The sequence below is a fragment of the Rhinolophus ferrumequinum genome, chromosome 22, assembly GCF_004115265.2.
Source record: "Rhinolophus ferrumequinum isolate MPI-CBG mRhiFer1 chromosome 22, mRhiFer1_v1.p, whole genome shotgun sequence".
NCBI classification, from domain to species: Eukaryota; Metazoa; Chordata; class Mammalia; order Chiroptera; family Rhinolophidae; genus Rhinolophus; species Rhinolophus ferrumequinum.
The window spans coordinates 12781980-12802072 of record NC_046305.1 but is presented as its reverse complement, the minus strand read 5'-3'; the positions used below and the strand labels follow the sequence as shown (position 1 = coordinate 12802072).

At 53.1% G+C, this 20093-nt stretch overlaps 1 protein-coding gene across 1 annotated transcript in view; it reads right to left on the bottom strand.

Moving 5' to 3' along the window:
- QSOX1 (quiescin sulfhydryl oxidase 1) overlaps positions 1–13857 on the bottom strand; it is a 38652-nt gene extending 24795 nt beyond the window's left edge. Inside the window, exons 1-2 of the mRNA XM_033092787.1 lie at positions 13502–13857; positions 4364–4464 (exon numbers count right to left, since the gene is read on the bottom strand). Of these exons, the coding sequence (XP_032948678.1) occupies positions 4364–4464; positions 13502–13763 (363 nt within the window). The 5' untranslated portion in view covers positions 13764–13857. The remainder of the gene's footprint in view (positions 1–4363; positions 4465–13501) is intronic.
- Positions 13858–20093: the final 6236 nt, after the last annotated feature.

Below are 20093 nucleotides of genomic sequence, written 5' to 3'. Positions count from 1 at the left end.
TTCTCTGCCAGCCCCACCGTGCCTGGCCCAGTGTCTAGGACATGGAAGTACTCAAAAGACATCTGTGCAGTTAGCCTGAGAATCTCGGCCCTTTGATCATCTTGGAAGCTCATGTAAAAATCACAGTAAAATCTAGTCACGGCACATTTTCGTCCTCTTGTTAAAAGGCATCTGTATTAAGTCAGCTGTGGGAGGCGTGTGCCCTTCTCAAGGGAAACCAACACAACGCCCTGGAAACGGGCGATTAAGACTTCTCGTTACTGCAGTAACTGCAGGGAGCTTTCTTTTCTCCTGGAGCAGTAAGTACCTGGTCCCTTTCCTTTCGTCACTTTGCACAGGAGCTTCTGCCTCCCCCAAGTTTGGAGCCCCCAAAAGCAGGAGACCAGAGGACATCAGGCAGGTCTTTACCACCCTAACCAGGAGTAACCGCCTTCTGGGGGGCCGGTAAGGGTGAATGGAAAGCACTTTCCAGGGCTGGCCATCAATGGCACTGAAGCCAAGCTTTTAGGAAAATGACCTGGTCTCCAAATATCTTATAGTGAGCCCATGAGGATCCCCAAATTTAACCATTCCTACGCTGTGCACTGTCAGTGGAGAAGATGGCCGGACGAGAGCAGGCAACTGCTGAGAGACGGGCCCATCTTCTTATTCCAGAGAGATACAGGAGACGTCTTTCTTTCTGAGTCCTGCTCCCCTCCCTCACATCTCACCCTCTAGCAAGAGCCCAGTCTCTGTACCCCCACAGGGGGTCCACACTCCCTGCCTTGAATTCAAGGACCCGCCATTACTGGGCTCCCTTCTTCCCAGCCTTGTCTCAACCCTGCACTTGAGCCTCCGCTCCGGCGAGACCAGCCCTCTCAGCACACCACCACACAGCTCTCCCCACACACGGCCTTTGCTCTCACCTCCTCCCCGCCCACGCTCCTTTCCTCTCCTAGCCAAAACCCATCCGTCCTTCAACACCCAGCAGAAGTCCCCTCCCACACAAAGTCTCCTCTGATGCACGAGGGAAAAGCTCACTGAGCCCAGCAAACCTCCCAGCGTTCACTGGTACAGATCTCTCACAGCCTGTCGACTAGCTGCTGAACTCTGAGTGTCCCGTGGATGGAGCCTCTGTGTCTGACCTCTCTGGCCTCTCCCACGATGGTGAGCACAGGGCTGTGTACCCAGCAAACATTCTCTCCGTAGCTGCTGGTGGGCGACACGAGCCCCGTAGGCAATGGGAAGGAAGACCGCTAACATTTAGTGAGCGCCAAGTAACACCACACAGCGTCCTGGCACTTTCACACGTAAGACCTCATTTCACACTTGACAACAATCCATCAGGTAGATATTATCATACCATTTTTATAGACAGGGAAACGGGGGCCTGTGGCTGGGCACTTTTAAGCGACTTCCCGAGTCACATACAGTAAGCGGGGGAGCCAGGATTTGAACTCACATCAATTATCGCCTCAGAATCCTGCAAAGAGGAGATTTCTGTCCCCTCCCATCCCAATGCTGCTGTTCCCTGGAAACTTGATCCCAGCCAGGCCTTGGGCCACCAAAGGTTCTGGTCCATTACCTGTGGAGGGGCACCCCAGTGGCCCAGGGCAAAGCCCTTCCCCCAGAAGTTCCAGCCTCTAAGTCCCCAAGCACCACCCAGAACCTGCTGCAAACCAGTCCCTCCCCTGCACTTTTGTTTTCTTTCAGTTGGGCTCCAGTTCCAGTCTGATGGGGACCTGACACAGCTGGCCCGCCCTGCAGGGCAGGGTGTTTGCTAAACAGGCTGAGCTGGTGGAGGCTCCCTGTTTGCTCAGTGGCAAAGGGCAGGAGGCAGAGGAAAGGGGTAATGACGTGTGTCACGGGGGGTGGCCAGACTCTTGTGTGAGACTGTCTCGTCACACCAGCAACACTCTCTCATCCCCTGCTCAACACGTGTCCCATCTGAGAGCTCTCACATCCCCTGTGGGTAAGAACAAGGCCAGGCTCCAGTCCCCAGGTGGCAGCAGACCGGGCAACAGGGCTCTCTCTGGCTGGCTGGCAGCCAGGCCAAACTCCGGGGTCTGCTTTCAAGGGCGTACAGCCAGGCTGCCCACTGGCACACCAGGCTCTCAACGGGCCAGAATCTCCGCAGATCTGGACTCTGAGTCGTGTTTTCCAAATACTAGAAGCAATTAGCAGTAAAATCAATTTAGTGAATCACAGCATTTTTTTCCTAAATAAATAGAACAGAAAATATCAGTGTGGATAGCACTTAGTAAGAATACTGTTTTATGAAACTTCTGTGTTAGTGGTTACAGATACAAACCGACTTCTGGATCTCACTGTGCGTGTACACTCCGCACTGCAGGTGCACTGGGCCTGAGAGCAGAGACCCGCCCGTCGCTTGGCCGTGCACGAGAGTCCTCAGAACAGGGCACCCAGTGCTCTCCCTGCCGCAACTGACCTGCGGGCTCCTAGGGAGAGGCAGGGAGGTCACAACACAGGTCTCTGGGGCTCTTAAGAAATGGACAGATGACGGCTGGCCTGGCCCAACCAGGTGCTGCGCAGGTGGAAGCAAGGGAAGGTCAAGACCAGCTTTGGGCCCTCCCAGCTCCTCTCCCACAGCCAGCTGGGCAGTGACGGAGATGATTCAGCACCTGAGACATTCAGACTGCGTGTGCTGCGTGACGGGCTGGCCCTGAGGAGCCTCGGGATGTCCTGACTGCCTGGGCCACCTCCTTCCTTTTCACCTGAGCTCCAGCCTCTCCCAGGTAGAAACAGAAAGCCCCCAGTGGCAGGCCCCACAGAGTCCCCACAGGATGTCCTGACCTGGCCGTGGCACCAACACCAACCTCTTTCCCGGGGCCTGGGCAGTGCCTGGACCCCTGTGCTGAGTCCCCACTCAGAGAAAAACAACAGCCTGTGAACTAGGACTCCTGCTGCCACACTCGTTTTTCCCACAGCTTCCCACTCAGGGCTGCTCACCCGGCTCAGCAGAAGGAACAGAGTGCCCCGTCCTCCCCTGCAGTGTCATTTTAAATATTTTCAGTTACATACCTTGAGGCCAAGGATAGGGCAATGGCCCTGCCAGGGAGGTCTTTTAACTTGGAAGGGATGATTTATAAGCAATGTCTCTGCTGCCATCTCTATAGGACGTGGCAGGAGCCACTGGCTCACCACGGCATCAGCTGACCCTGGGGCTGGGCCCTGACCCGAAGTCGTAACAGGAGAGTAAAAGGGGGCTCTCCTGGGCTGTACAAACCCTGAGCCCAGCAGGACTTCACTGGGCACGAGGAACAGAGAGGCACATGGAGTTAGAGCTGGACGTTGCTGGAGGCGGGGGCCCGGTCTTCCAAGCTCAAGGTCCTGCCTGGAACTTGAAGCACCTGAGCTCAGAGACACCTTTCTCCGAGGACAATGTGTGGCTTTTCTGTTTTCAGGGCATTTCCTGATCATCTTAGTGGCTACAGAGGAAACTGCTTTTCTAGAAGCCATTCTGGTGGGAGGAGACTAACTACTGAAAACTGGAGTTAGAGACAGATTTGGATTTGGATTTGGGTTTGGGTTTGGCCGAGCCCTGGGGAGGGTGCTAAGTAGAGCTGCACAGCCTTCTGCTTCGGGCTTTCCAGGGCCTCCTATTTGGAGCCTTGGCAGTTGTTCAGAAGATAATTAAGTTTTCATGCCCCGCAGTGGGCAGTTTGGCAGGCAAGGCCTTTGTGACCTTTAGCCAGAGTTGGGGTGACGGTGCCCTCATGAGCTGGGTGTGCCACCTCCCGGGATGTGACGTGATGTGACGGAGATCCCTGCCACCTGAGGCATTTTGGCATTTTGACCGTGGGGTGAGGCTATCCTGACAGGTCGCTTCCAAACTTCCTGGGTTCAAGGCACTTGCCTGAAGAGGGTGCAGCTTGCCAGTGTCTCTGGGGTTCTTTTCTGGGGGACCATTGGGCCCCTGAGTCTGATCCTGCCATGGACCAGTCAGAGCCTGAACCCTGGTTTTATAGGTTTTACAAGGTTTAGATCAGATCGCTAAGGTAGGAGGTCAGGAGGGAGAGGAACTGGGAAGAGGCCCCCGGGAGCTCTCAGCAGCCCAGGTGATCATCTCTTCAGCTGAAATCTACCCGTCCAATACATCCACACGCGGCCCCCTTCCCTTATAGAGAGGAGCATCTGCCAGACCGAGGGGACCTCTTTCTTTTCTGCCTCCTAAGTCACACCCCTTTCTGCCTCTAGAACAGGTGTCTCATGGAGCGTAGGGGCAGCGGTCCAGGGCTGGGACTTAAACGGATGCAGCCCAGGAGCATCAGAGAAGCCCGCAGAGCTGGGCAGACCTGGGCAGACCAGGGAAGCAGGCAGCGGCTGGCCCCGCCCCCAGGCCCCGCCCCCTCCTGTCACACACCCTCACAGTCGGGAAGCCCTGGATGTTGAAGTCTCTGCAGACCGCGCTGTTGGTCTCCTCAGCACAGTCCAGAGCGGCGAGAGTCAGCGCTGGCCTCCAGTCTGAAAGGACAAAAAACCCGGGGTAAGGAAGAGGGGCTGGCACCTCTACCTGCTCACTTCACCCATGCAACATCCTACCCCCACCAACCACTACCACACTTGCCCCAAAGCTCTCATGAGAAAGGTGCCCCCTTCCTCAGAAAAGGACCTCTGAGACAGTGTGGTCATTCTGCATTTAGCTCATGCTTCAGACACAGTTAAATAGCACAAGCAACACTGTCCTGTAGTGGCATCTGTGTCCCCCCTTATTCTGTCACGGAGAGGGGCTGGCGGGGCTAAAGAGAGATGGGAGATGAGCCTGGGCCTCCAGGGAAAAAACCTGACACTGCCTCTGCTCCTGTGCCCTCTCAAGAGGATCAGCTCCAGGGCAGCCGATGGCTCGGTTTGTTAGAACGCGAGCTCCGAGCAGCAGGGCTGCCGGTTCGATTCCCACATGGGCCAGTGAGCTGCACCCCTCCACAACTCGATTGAAGACAACGAGCTGCCACCGAGCTTCCAGAAGGGCGGCCGTATGGCTCAGTTGGTTAGAGTGTGAGTTCTCAACAACAAGGTCGCCAGTTCAATTCCCGCATGGGATGGTGGGCTGCACCCCCTGCAGCTAAGACTAAAAACGGTGACTGGACTTGGAGCTGAGCTGCGCCTTCCACAACTAGATTGGTGGACAACAACTTGGAGCTGATGGGCGCTGGAGAAACACACTGTTCCCCAATATTCTCCAATAAAAATTAAAAAAAAAAAAAAGGATCAGCTCCAGAAGGGTGGAGAACATGCCTCTGGAGGTTTGCAATTCCTTGGGGGACCCTCAGTGATGGTTTCTGCAGCTGGGTGCTGGAAGTCAGTCAGCATAGGGCAAGGGGGACTGGCTCCCCAGCCAGAGATGGAGGCAGGAAATCCAGGGGAGGAGGGGAAGCATCTGGAATCTAGAAGCCACAGGGAAAGAGCCCTGGGGCCAGAGTCTAGACGGAGACTGGCAGCTCCCAGCATCAGGCCTCAGGCTGCAAGTCCTCCCTCTGCTGTAACTTATTGGCAGAGAGAATAACGAACGGCACCGTGCTGAGCCCCAGCCCAGGATCTGGGAAACAGAAAACAAACTCATCTACCAAGGTCATCTATCAGACCTTGAGCTCTGATTCAAGGTCAAGGTGCCCCGTGAACACCCACCAAAGGTCCGCGTTACCATGAGGCTGCTCTCACTGGAAGGCAAGATACACACACGTGAAGCCACAGGAATGGTGAGGTGGCGATGGACTGGTACCACGCCATGTGACACAGAGCACTCAAGGAGTCTGGACACAGGACAGACCAGCCCTGGGGACTGAGCATGGGCCTGGCAGGACAGGTGGAAATTGAGTGGCACCTGGAGAGTCCGTCAAGTTAACAGGAACTGTGTGAGGCACGCGAGGGGAGAAGCAGCTGGCTGTGCGGGGCTCTGACAGAGACCAGACGACCAGGGAGGAGGCTCTGCGGGAGGCAGGCGGGGGCCCGTGAGCGCTTGCCTGCAGAGGTCTGGGCTGACTTGGCAGCACCCCGGAGCCACTGGCTTTTCTGGGCAGAAGAGTGAAGGAGGACGCCTGCCCGGTGGCACGCGAGCTCCACACGGGGCCCTACACCTCCCACGTGGAACACACGCGCGGTGGGGGTGGAGGGGATTTACACAGGCAGCCCACCCGCTAAGGGCAGAATACTAACAGCTGAGTAACGTCCCTGAGAAGCACGGCTTTGCCAAGGCCTCTGACCTTGCCCTGAACCTGTTCTTTATGATGTCTGAAAACACCAGTATTTCAGGAGGCATCAGTGCTGCCAAGATCATTTTATGTCCAGGAAGGAATGCTACCCTTCCTTCCACAAGACAGATGCAGAAAGAGGTAGACACCTCCCAGGCAACCACTGTCTGTCCCTCACAGGAAAGGCCTAGAGCAACTAAGCTGCTCCTTCTTGGGGTGACACGAGGGAGGGGGGCAGGCCTAACAGCACCACTCCCTGCTGGTCCTTCCTCCCCTCTCTTCCTTTCTTGCTCCGCAGTCCACACTTGGCACTGAAGCCTCTGGAATCCTAGCAGGAGGGCGTGAGTGGGGTGGGGGAGGGGGAAGAGGGACAGGAAGTGGAAGGAAGTGTTTAGCACAGACAGGTGGGCGGCACCCTACCATGCCATTTCCCCAACTTGCCAACCTCCCATCTCGCCAAACCCCTTTTGGGGAGCTCTCTCGGCTCCCCTGGCACACAAGGGCGGCAGTGTGAACTTATCCAAGAATCTGCGAGCTGGCATGCATCCTTTGGCTTTAAATCTCACTTGCACAAACTGCGGCTGTGGTCAGGTTCTGCTCCGTGCCAGGCTCAGGACAGCTTCCCTCCTGCTGTTCCAGACACTACTCACCGTCACCAGCACGCCCAGGGTTGGCACCACTTGGTGGGGGCAGAGTCGGGCAGTCTGTCCACACAGATCCACTAATCCCAACCAGCCTCCAAATCCTGTCCACCCACTCTCCCAAGTCTCGCCTCTCACGTCTCCTCCCCCACGCTTGGTCTTTTACTCCCCTCACCTGTAGTGAACTAATGCAGGATTTCTTAGGGCAGCTCCACTGCAGATAACTATGCTCCCTCACCGGCCTACCCAGCCACCAAGTGATCCTTTCTACCTGTGGATGTGATTGTATCACTCTCTACTCAGTATTCTCTGGTGGCTCCCATTGCCTTTAGAAGAAAACCTACAGCCGTAAGGCCATTCTCGACCTGGCCCCTGCCCTCCCACCCAGCCTCTTCTTCCCACTTCCCCAAATTCTGCTGCAGGAAGGCTGAGGCTTGCCCTCTCTCAGGTCTCCAGCCCACTCCGACGTGCCCTCTCCCCTTCCCTATAAACTCCCATTTGTCAGGCACAACTCAATTTGAACACAATTTTTCCATCCAGAAAGAGCTGCCTTGGAAGCATAAGGCTCAGGGCCCTGCTTGTGTCTCTGCCAACAACGACCAGCCTATCCATCCCTAAATGTCTTTTTGTTTTGGCATCCTCGCTGCCTAGCTTCCCCATTATCTAGCACACAGTAGGTGCTCAGCGGCTGATGGCTGAATTATACAACTGACCCAGGCCAGGGGCTGGCTCTCAGCAGCTCCAGTTCTGGAACAGCTGCTCTCAGCCTCAATGTCTTCTCAGGGCCAGGTAGGGAGTGAGGTTAACATCAGTCACTTGCAAATGCAGGAGGTAAGAGCTGCCCAGGTACAGGGTTTTGCCCTGGATCATAGGCAACAGCACCCAGGCCTCCTTTCTGTGGCAACTCCTGCACCTGAGCCAGGCCCAGGAGAGGGTGGGAAGCCCAGGTCACCCCTACAGCCATCTGACACTCTCTAGGCTCGGTTCCTTGTAGTCTGCATCTAAGGCTCCGGTCACCTTGTTCAGGGACACCCACAGGAGAGGCCCGGCTGTCTCAGTAAGTCAATTAGACATCAGGGGAGAAGAGAGGCAATTTCGCATCCTTCCGCCAGTGATGGGCCCTGGCAGGGTGACCAAGGACCGCTGGCCTCACCTGCTTCTCTCCTCTCCAAGAGTGTAGGCCACCAGCCCTCAGGGCCGGTCAGTGCCTGCTGCTCACTGGGGCACAAAGACTCTGAAGGGACAGGGAGCGGACAGAAGAGAAAGCTAGCGTTCAATGAGCACACGGGGACAGTCTAGGTGATCGCTCTTCACCACCGTGGGTGTCATTTCCGTGCTTTACAAATGAGGACAGGGACCGAGAGGCCTCCAGGTTGTCCACGGGCTCCCAAGTTTATGTCACCAGGGACAGGAAGCCACCTTTCTACATTCTCTGTTTGCTCCAATCACAACTCTCCCCATGAGAGACAGATGGTAGAAACAGCTTTGTCTTCTGGTTCCATACCATTCTCAGTAACTCAGAGACTCAGCTCTCAGAGAGGATGAATTCCTACGGCCGGAGAGTTTATCAGGTGCCTTACGGATCTAATTTAATGCTCACAACTACCCTATGAGGAAAGTAAGGTGCTTATCCGGAGATCTGCTTTCCTCGACTGTAAAAGAGAGATTAGAATACTGTGCCCGAAGCACACAACCAATCAGTGGTGAGCCTGGGATCTGAACCCAGAATTTGAGCCTCACTGCTAGTCTCCAGGGGGCCCGGGATAGAACAGAGAGCTGCTCTGTTGGCTTTGCAACCAGGAGGCCCCGAGCAGGCTCAGGGCGGGCGGGGTGTTAGGACAAGAGGAAAGGTGATGCCGGGGAGTCCCCAGCCCCTTACTCCTGGGCGGTCTCGGACGCCTTCTCTTTCTGCCTGATTCCCTGTACCTCCAAGAAATGGAGCCAGGGCCTCTTCCTACCTGTCCCAGCATCGGGGGGTGGAGGGGATGTGGAGGGGGAGGCTGGGGCCAGTCAGGTGCTGGGAGAGTCCTGACTGAGGAATGTTTCTCAGGAATATCAATGTCAATACCTTAATGAGCCCTCGTGACATAATGATCTGGTTTGCACGAATCGCTGTGGGCCTGACTATGCATCACTCGAGTTTAACAGCACAGGACTAGAGAGGACCCTTACCTGGGTGCTTCCCAGGTGAGGCAAAGCACACTGCTATCGGAACCCACCGGGTGAGAGAGGCTTTTTAAAGTGTCAGGTGACTCAGATACTACAACCTGTGGGCCTGACACCGAAAGGATCAGCAGTATCCCTTCAGCCCTGCTCTTGGGGACAAAAATATTTCCTGGTGCAATTACTGCCCTTGGAGTCATTTCTTCACTAACAACAGAGTAAATGAGCAAATGGACAGGGGAAGGGTGGGGAGGCAAGGGTGTCTAGGAGGACAGCTGTGGACTTTGGGGTGGTGGCTGAGGGGACTCCCTGTGGTAAGGGGGTGATGGGCTATTTCTGGAGTCACAGTGTTTTGGCCCCCACTCACAAGTTCAGGAGGGGCACTGGACTTGCTATGTAACAAGTCACAGACTTGCTATAACTGGCCAAAGCACCATGAGCTCCCCATGTCTCCTCTCTAGGCCTGTTTCCTCATGGGTCAAACGAAGGCCAGGATGGATGACATCTCATGTCCTTTCCAGCTCTGATAACCGTGCAAGTGTCAGATGGCACAGTTGGCAAGAAAAATGGCCATGAGGCCTCTGGGTGTTAAGCAAAGCTGGGCCATGATTAAGGCAGAGGCCAGACCCACCCCACTCACCAAGAGCCAGTCAGGTGGAGAGGTCAGAACCACAGCTCCACCAAAGTCTCCAGGAGCTGTCCTGCTAGAGGGAGTTAGCCAGTACCATGAGGTCACCACCTCGTCCCTCCCTCCACGTTGCAGACTTATGGGCAGTGAGGTCATGGGATGGACAAAATACCTTCCCTACCCCTCACACCTTGACTCGACCCCAGGTCTGAGTCAAAAGGAACCACAGCACCAGCAGAAGGCTCGGTCACTCGCATTCTCTCATGACTCCGGTGAGGCTCACGCCATTGGCCTGCGTGAGTGGGCAGTGGGCTCGTACCCCATGCCAGGCTCTGCACTAGGCATCGCAGGGGTACAAGTAGGAAGGGCGGTGTTCGCCCTGGAAGAGAAAGAGAGGCACACTAACACTGCTCGCTGTCACCCCGACATCTGTGCCTTACAAACCACCTCCATGTCCCCACCTGGAGTACCCTTCCTCCTCCACCCACCTCTCCCCCTGCCCGGGCTCTGGAGAGTCAAAAAGAGCTGGGTTTGAGAACCTCCTTTAGAATCTGTATTGTCTGGGGCAAGTTACTTGAAGATTGCTCAGATATTTTCCATAAAGGTCATATATATAGCAGCCTGTGAAGACCCTTGGCAAAGTGCCTGGCATAAGGCAAGTGTATAATAAATACTGTGTTTCCCCAAAAATAAGTCCTAACCGGAAAAGAAGCCCTAGCATGATTTTTCAGGATGACGTCCCCTGAACATAAGACCTAATGTGTCTTTTGGAGCAAACCTTAATATAAGACCCGGTTTTATTTTCGGGGAAACATGGTCACTGCTTAAATGAAGGCCTTTGGTGACCAGATATCCCTGTAACTTTCCCCTTCCCGGAATTACTACAGCAAGAAATGACAGCCTGTCCGTTGACCCTTTTCAAACACAGCGTCTTCCTGTTGCCAATCTTCCTGCTGTGTGTAGCTCATTTCCTTCAAATTGCACACAGAGGTCACTCAACAAATATTTACTGACTGATTAGCAAAGAGTAATGAAGATCTAAAATGAACAAAATCGATTTCCCAAACATATGGTGAAACAGTAAGAGTTACTCTGGAATACAGTGTTTCCCCGAAAATAACACCTAGCTGGACAATCAGCTCTCATGTGTCTTTTGGAGCAAATATTAATATAAGACCTGGAGATGTTATGTTATGTTATATTATATTATACCCGGTCTTATGTTATAGTAAAATAAGACCAGATCTTATATTAATTTTTGCTCCAAAAGATGCATTAGAGCTGATTGTCTGGCTGGGTCTTATTTTTGGGGAAACACAGCAGAAAGAGATGAGCCAGGTCCTTAAAAACAACTGCTCTGCCCCACGGCAACCAGTGCTCCAAAGAACCTATCTCACAAGTCACTGAAGAAATGAGCCCTAGCCAATCAGATGAAATGCCTGAGGCCAGCTGGGCAGGGTTGCAAGTTCTTCTCTCCCTCTATGACCTTCCACAGTCTTACTGCTCCTACCCAAGATACTCATACAGTCCGCAGGGGGCCGGGGCCACGTTCCTGTGGCCCAGGGTGGTATGAGAAAGGCCCTTTGCTGGTCCACAACCAAACTTTCTCAAGGAACCTCAGAACAGAGATGGTGGGAGAGCAGCCTGGCTTCTCAGCAGGGCCTCACCAGGAAACACCCCCTCAGATTGGAGTGGGGCATTCTTCACCATTGTAGGCCCACACCAGATTGAACCAGTGCCCTCTGAGGACATGATCTTGCTTAGGGGCCTGACTTAGCCCACCGTTCATGGGAGATCTCCAATTTCCACCTAAATCTCTCACCTCCCATTGACTACGGTTCATCTCCACACTTTGATGCTGCCATTTTCCTCTCTGAAGTTGTTTTGCTTTTTTGGGGGGCGGGGAAGGGGAAGACTGTCACTCCATGCACTGGGGAAGAAAAGGAAAAGACTCCTTTTGGAAGTGGCAACCTTCATCCAGGAGTAGGCTGGGTCAGTATCTGGCTGTTCCATTCAGTGGAAACTCTGGGTTGCAAAAAGCCAAGCACATGAGTCAGCTGGAAGCTAAGCCTTCCCTCCAGCCCTCTCAAGACATAAGAATCTCCTAGGTTGAGTTGATCTGGGGCCATTCAAGACCTCTTAGAGCCTCAAAGTGGAAAATGATCACAGGATTTTTCTGATGTTTAGGCCCACAATGTCCCCTGAACACCTGATGTCCCCTTAAACGTTCCAATTCCATGTTCAACATTCTTCCTCCCTCCTGCCATGACCAGAGATGTTGACAGCACTGAAATAGTGTGAATAGTTGCTGAGAAATGGCACATTCAGCTGATGGGACCAGAAAGGCACGCAGACAAGTGTCTACATGTAAAATGGAGGTAAAATGGTTTACCAGTTTTGTTTAAAAATAACTTTCCAGGACCATATGGCTAACAGATGTATACATCTTTCCATCCAGCCACTTGGGTAACCACTGTACAAGCTACTCAAGGGAAGAGGGAGCCTGAGTTTGAAAACCAACATCTAATGTGCTAATCTAGCACAAACAGTTGAGTTATAGAAATATCAACGACACGGGAGGAGAATAATGGTTCCAGTTCTCCTCCCTCCAGAAAGAGGCCTATTTCCTGAGAAGCCAGCAGTCCTCATTCAGAGATCAGTTCAGATCAGGAGTTCTGCTGGGGACCTGGCACCACAATCAGGAAGTACCTCCATTCAGAGGCAACATATCAGAAGCAAATCACTGCCACCACGCCACTCCTGGCCCTCAATATGCCCACCACTTGGGCTAGGCAGAGGTGGGACACCACGGGGGGGTCTTTAAATTGTGGAAACTCTGAGATAATGTATGTCAAGTACTTAGTCAGGAAGGTGACATACAGTAAGCAGTCAGTAAATATTAATTACTATTATTACCATATTCCTCAGCTCTAAGACTTAAGGTTTTCAAAAATGTTCACATTTCTGTAATAGACGACACGGTTCAATCACTGCATTTAGTGGTCTTCTTATCCCTCTACCCTTCAGGCTGTTAGTAAATAAACGGTGTCTCACACAATTGACGGGTCTCTTAGAATCGAGGCAATATGGTTAGAATGGTCCGGCCAGTGAATGGGAACATGGAGCAAGGGTCAGACACACACCAAGACGCTGCCTTCAGTCAGGCCTCTGGGTTCAAGGGTTAAAACAGAATTCTCGGTCTAAGAGGGTGTATGGACAAGGGGAAGAGAGAAGGATGTGGCCCAGAAGCTAGGGAGCCTGAGGCAGCAGGTCGGGGGAGGCCTGGAACTGAGACAGAAAAACTCTGGCTCAAAGGTAAAGCTGAGAAAGGAAGTCTATGTACCAGCTGGGTCAACCAGCTGTGGGGGTTGGGGGCGACAGAATGAGTGTCAGTTCCTGTCCTCCCCAGCGCTGATCCCACAGCAGCTGGTCAACCTGGCAAGAAGCCCACACGGGTCCCTGAGCGACAGGGAGGGGACTGTCACAAGGCTGGGCTGGAGGAAGCCCTAAGGTGTCAGAGGAGGAAGAACAAAGGAGACCCCGTCGCAGGGATGGGGGCAGTATAAGTCGGCATTGGTCCAACGGGAAAGCAGAGCAGCCTGGGGGCCCAGGCCGCGGGAAGGGGAGAGAGGCTCGGGACAGGGCCCTAGGGGAGAAAGACAGGGAGGGGCGGGGGCAAAAATGGAGTTGAGGGATGTGAAACTGGGGGAAATGGGAGGAGCGGAGAGGAAGAGGAGGGCGAAGGTGGTGGGCAGGGGGAAGCAGGCCGCGTGGGAGGGCCTCTCGGTGGGGCAGGTGGGTGAGGAGGGCGGTCCGGGTGGGGCGAGGGGAACGGGCCTGCCCTCCTGCCCCCTCTCGGCCCCCACCCCCCGGCTTCTCACCTTTGACGTCGTTGGCCAGCGCCTTCCACGTCGGGGCGAAGGCGATGCAGTGGCCGCACCAGGAGGCGAAGAACTCCACGGCCCAGGCGCTGCGGGAGCCCAGCACGGCGCCACGCACGGTGTCCTCCTGCAGCAGCGTCAGCGGGTCGGAGGGCGAGTAGAGCGCCGCGCGCGGGGCCGCGCCAACGCCGGGCAGCGCCAGCAGCAGCAGCAGCATCAGCAGCGACGGCAGCGGCCCCGAGCAGCGGCCGCACCACCCCATCCTGCGCGGCTGCGCCCACCACTGCGCTCAAGTTTCGGATGAGTTGGTGTGCGGCGGCGCCGCGGCACCTCCTGCCTCCGCCCGAGAGGAGGGGCCACGCGGCCACGCGGCCACGCCCACTCAGGACCCGCCCACCCCAGCCCGCCAGTTTCCTCCGTTGCCCCGCCCACCGCGGCCCGGCACCACCCGTTGTCCCGCCCCGCCGGCTGGCCAGTGGGCGGGAGAACTGGCCGTGGCCCAACGGCGAGTACCCCGTTAGCTGTCTGCTGGGGCCTCAGAGCCGTGCTAGATGTGTTCCCCACCTCTAACCTCAGGAGGCGGGGAGCGCAGCCCAAGCCCTGGAGCCCGCACTCCCCAAATGAAAGGAGAGGGGCGTCTGGGAGTAGAGCCCGGGACCCCAGTTCTGGTCTCTGCTTGAGACTTGCAGAGGTCATTTGGCTTCTCACGGGCCCCGTATCCAAAGGAAAGGAAGGCCGTCGGAATACATTGGACGAATTTATGCTGTTCCAGGAAAATTTGGGGGATCCCACCAAGCAATAAGACGTTGTGAATCAGAAGCAGGTGGGAGAGAAGAGGGACGGGTGGTAGGACGGTCTCTGAGTCTTTGACCACAATGAGCCCACAGGGATCAGATGTGCCCAGACCCCCTCAGACCGTGACCATCTAAGGGAAACATCGGATGTCTTCCGTATCATGGACAACAAGGCCCCTCCCCACCTTAGGCTGCGTTGGATTGGCGTGGCCTTTGCGGTGGAACCCGGATTCCCCAGCACACAGGTCTGGCCACACTCAAGGTTGTTAGGGCGAGTCCTCCAATTGGGGATCCCAGCAGCCCAGGTCTGCCACATCTAAACCTCCAGCCTCCTCGCAGCACCACATACTCACTTAACAGCCCCTCTCACAAGTAACATAATCTTGCATTCATGTCTACTAAGTTGTTAATGGTTAATTTTTCCTGGTCACCTTTCGTAGCTCCAATGCTCAGTGACTTATTTTTAAGGGGAGAAGGCGCTCCTCACAGGGTTGTCACAAATGATCTTTATCCTTTGTGTTTGCTGGGTTAGCCCACCTCACCAGTATGCCATCTGAGACTTGATTTGTTCTTCATTCAACATTTACTGTGTGGTTTCTTTGTGCCAGGCACTGTACTAGGTACTGCGAATGAGGCAGTAAACAAAAGCAAGACTCGGTAGTCATGGAACTTACCTGCTAGTGGTAATAGACATAGAGAGATGATACATAAGTAAGTGCAGATCTGATGGTGGCAAATACTGTTTAGAAATATACAATCCGGTAAGAATAGAGTGACAGAAGAAGTGCTGTATTTTTTTTTTTAAGACAGGGTGGTCAGGGATAGGCCCAGCCCTAATAGTTGCAGGGCCCCAGTCAATAGTACAAATGGAGGCCCACATATCATATGTCTACATATTTAAAAATTATAAACCAAGTTAAGCTGTTATGTAAAATTTCTATCCTTTCATCTTAACAAGGATACCTTCATAACAATCTGCAAGGCCAAATTTAAGTTTAGAATTCTTAGACTTCTGCAACATGTGCACTGGAATGGATGACGTAGGCGGTAACTGGTTCCTGGCCTGCGACCTTCCTACTACTCTTTGGACTCTGGCTTGTATACCCGCACCTGTACCATCCATATCTGCACATCTGAGACCCGTCCACACCTCCTGCAAACAGCCACTCTTTGGCTCCTCAAGAAGATGGAACTTGGGGAAAAAGCTGATGCAGTCTCTGGAGGCTGGTGTGGTACTACTGGGGCAGTGAGTTCTAGTGTCTCGGGTACCATAGCATGATCTACGAAGGAGTGAGGAGCGGGAGCTTTGGGTGGGCACTACCCCTTGGCCCATGGGCTTCTTGCTCTGTGGAAAGGGGTGTTGCTGGAAGAGGGCCAGAGAGCTCAGAACCTAGGGTAGGGGCTCCTCTCGCCCCAGTCTTAAGGCAGTTCTAATGAGGTAACGTTTGAGCCAAAGACCCAAGTAAAGTATGAGAGGAAGCCTTGCAGCATAGAAATCTGGGATAAGGATATTCCAGGGAGAGATCCGGAGGGTGAGGCTTTTGCTGTCTTCATGTGTTCTTATTCTCTGTGCCCAAAGTCTTGAACTGCATGAAGAAATTATATGTTGACCAGTCGGAGAGTTAGGACCTTCCCAACCTCCCCAGCTCACTCCAGATACTGGGTACTCCTCCCTGGGAATCAGACCTGTACACTTCTGCTACCTCACTTCCCTCACTCCTAGCAGCCGCTGGGACCAGGCCTGGCCCAGGGTCATCAGGATAGATGGCTCCCTGATAACCTTGGATTCCAGGGGTTGGAAGTACTCCAGGGCTGGATCAGGTGCCAGTAAAAGTCAAGTGCCTTCAAATGTCTTCATTGTTGTAGTTATCTTCCCCTGGGTCCTGGGAATTAAGGAGACAACGTGTGCTGAACATGCAGACCTGGGAAAGACACCCCAGACGGTACACAAAGATTTGTTTGTTCCTTTATCTGTTTCAGAGCGTCAGAAATGGAAAAGAATACAAACTCTTTGAATAGAGTAGAGAAAGTTCCTTGGCAATGGGACCAAAGCAAATAAGACTGAGAGGTGTAAACTCTGGGGCTTCAATATCTCAGAACAGAGATTTTTTCAATTTTTTAAAGTCTTGGAAGCCTTTGTTCCAAGGAAGTCTAAACAGATAAAAGCAAGATGAAGGGTGTGACCCACTTTCTGTGAACTTTGGGGCTTCCTGGGAACCCCAGGGATCTCCAGGGCACCATTTGAATACTACTGGTCTACTGAGAGCAGAAAACATAAGAATCACAACTTGCCCTTCCAGAAGCTCCCTGGGATGAAAGATGGCAGAGAAGGAAATCTACTCAGGAATGAGGTATGGAGAGGGAAGAGGTGCTGAGGAAAGCATTGAAAAGGGGGGACTTAGGCATTCCTACTCAGGTCCCTTGTTCTCCTCCCTACATACAAGCTGTAGTAAAGTGAGCCAAGATGGATCAAAAAATAATACTATTAGCTAATACTTTGCACCAGCTGTTCTAAGCATGTACAGATATTACTCATTTAATCCTCACACCAGCTCTATGAGGATGATGATGGTATTACTATCCCATTTTACAGATGAGGAGACTGAGGTAGAAGGAGCCCTGTTGACTTTTCCACTTGAGTGACTCACTCCTGTGTTATGCATGAATAACAGAGGTAACTCAGGAGACTGTCCACCAAAAAATGAGATAGATGGTGAAAGGAATGCAGCTTATACACACAGGCAGATGATTATGGTGAGTAACAGAATAGTGTTTGGCAAAACGTCACCCGGTCGCAGAGCATTAGATGACTTGCCACTTACTCATTTGCACTGAGGATCAGAGAGGTGTGCAGCTGGAAGGCAAGTGCCCAGCAGCAGAGAAGGGACCTGAGCCTTGTCCCTTCAAAAGACTCTCCTCTAGGTCTTGAGCAGATGCATCTTTTCACAGCTGAGGTCGGTGAGAATACCAGTTCTGAAATTTGGAAGAGAGGTAGTCAGAGTCTGTATCAGGGGCAACAGGAAATGGAAGGCACGTTCAAAGGGTTTGCTGAAGAGGGTTTACTGGAAGGACTGTTTACAGAGTTGTGTGCTGGGTAAGGGGAATTGACAAGCGGTGGGAGGTCCCTAGCACCTGACAACAGCAAAAAGTCCTTCCAGCACTCCTCCACTGGAGGAGCGAAGGGGAGGGAACTTGCATGAAAACCAGTGGGAGCTGCTGTCTAGGAAGAGGGGCCACCCAGCTGGCGCGGTAACCGCAAAATGTCACCACTGCCAGGAACACAGGGAAGCCGGGAGGCACCAGGAAATTCTCACTTTCACCTCTTTGTCCTCTGTCCTCTGATGTCTTGCCAGTGTCTCCCACTGGCCAAACCCTATCAAAGCCAGAGTGTGGCCTGATTATAGTCCATAGAAGTTGGCTTCCAAGACAAAGGGTAACTTAGAGGAGGCTGGCGAGTGGAGACTACAGTATCTAGTACAAGGTCCCTAAACGTGGGCCCTCCAAGGTCTTAGAAATGAGAATGGGCGACATGAAAATCTCTGACTGTCTTTCTGTGAGTCTCTTGGGTAGGAGGGGGGCTAGAAATCTACCCCACCAGCAGAGAGAGAAAGCCCACCGAAGAGGCTGCTAAGCAATTCCTTCCCCGCTCCTCCGCCTTTCCTGTTCACGCTTGGTCCAATTGCCTTATTTCTTGACCTATAGGGGAGGCTGAGGCCCAGAAAATAAAGGGTCTTGCCCACAAAGGTAATGGTAGGGTCCATTTTTGTCAGGCTTTCCAACATGACTGTTGGACATCTGTGAAAGAGACATTTGGGGCAGAACCCTATGTTCAGGTAGAGCTTCCCTGGTTCAGGATTGAGAGGGGAGATGCGTGTGTGGGGCCAGTGAGCATATGAGAACTCTCTGTATGCAAAGAGAATAGGTACCCCTTCACCTCCTCTCCCCTGCCACACACACAAAAGACAAGCTAATTATTTAAAGTGGAATGACTTTGGCCCTTGCTCTCTCCTTTGGTGGAAGTAGGCGGGGCAAGTAGGATTAAGAGGGTGGGGCTGAAGAAACTGAGGTTCAGGCGGACTAAGAAAGTTACTCTGGGTTATGTGACTAGTAAGTAACATCCTCCAGAGTCCAATCTGGACCCAACAGACCACTCACAGTCCCAGCGCCAGGGGAAGAAGACGGAGGGCAGGTGGCAAAGGCCACTTCCTTGTGGGAGCCATGCTCCTCCATTTCGGGAATCAGCTGGCTTCCGGCGCTCCAATATAAACCATTTTCTATCTTTTTCTCTCTCCTCGAACCTGCAGCTCCCTCATAGCCTCACCTGAGACCTCACTCCAGTCATTCTGATGACAAAATAGAAGCCATCAGCTGGGAAGTCCTTTTTCTCCCTTCGTCAAGCTACAAACGCCCTTGAACCTGTGCTCATCTTGTCTCCCTTCCAGCTCTGTCCTCCCATCAAAACCAAACCCTCCCCCCTGCCCATCAACTTGTGCTCTGGGTCAGGCTCCAGGACTTTGCTTCTGATCCCCTCTCCCTGCTCTTGCAATGCTAACTCTTCCTCTCTACTAGGTCGATTCCTTCAGCAAACAAATGTGTTCTCTGGCTCCCACTAAAATCGACAAAACAAAACTAGATGAGTGTCCACCCTTCTCCAAATACGGTGCAATTTCCTTCCTTCTCTTCACAACCAAGCTCCACTGCGTCCACTTCTTCACCTGCCCTTGACTCCTCAACCCAATCCAGTCTGGCTTCGGACCTCACCATCCTGCTGAAACTAATTGTCAAGGTTAACAACACGTCCCCACCTGTCTCCAACTTCCTCACCCTCGCACGCATGGCCTTGGAAACAGCTGATGGCTCCCTCTTTCTTGAAACACCTTTTTCTTTTAGCTTTTAGTTTAAACAAACCACACGAATTCATTTTCTATTGCTGTAGCAACAGTGTTAGAAACCCTCTCAGTGTTAGAAACTCAAGGCCTCAGCCCTCAGGCACCTCCCCTTCCACATTTGCTTCACGAGCAATCCCATCTGCAAACCGATGCTTCTAAATTTTTATTCTCAGCCCTAAATTCACTCTTGAGTTCAAGATTCCTCCCTCAGACACAACAGTTCCACTTGAATATGTGATGCCAATCACTGAGCCCATCCCTGGCTTGGTCTCTACCCACGTCTCTCCACCCTCACCGCCACCAGCCCGATGCAGCCCTGCGCCACCGTTCACCTGGGCCACTGAAGTTGCCTCCCCATTTATGTCCAGCTTTCACTCTTACCCCTAAGCCATTCTCCACCCAACAGCCAGAGCAAGCTTTAAAAAGATAGCCAGACCAAGTCATGTTCCTCCTTAAGATCGTCCAAAGTCTTCTCAGCAAAGTTACAATAAAATGTTGCTGAGAGCCTGGCTACTCAAAGTGTCGTCCATGCACCAGCATCAGTGGTCTCACCTGGAAGCGTCTTAGGAATGCAGACGCTCAGGCCCCACCTCGGACCTTCCGAATCTGAGTCTGTGCTTCCCAGATGGTGTGTAGGCATTTAGATTTTGACACATGCATGATCTGGTCCCTACCTTTCTGACTTCTGTCTCCTGTCACTCTTCCCCTTGCTAATTACCGTTAAGCCACATAGGTCTTCTGTTTCTCCCATTATGTCAAGGACACCACCACCTCAGGGCCTTGGCACTTGCCAATTTATTTTCTAGGAAGACCCTTTTCCTGATTCTTTACACAGCCAGTTCCTCCTCATTATGCAGGTCTCCGTTTCGTGTTACCTCCTCGGAGAGGCCGTTTGTGACCCTCCTACAG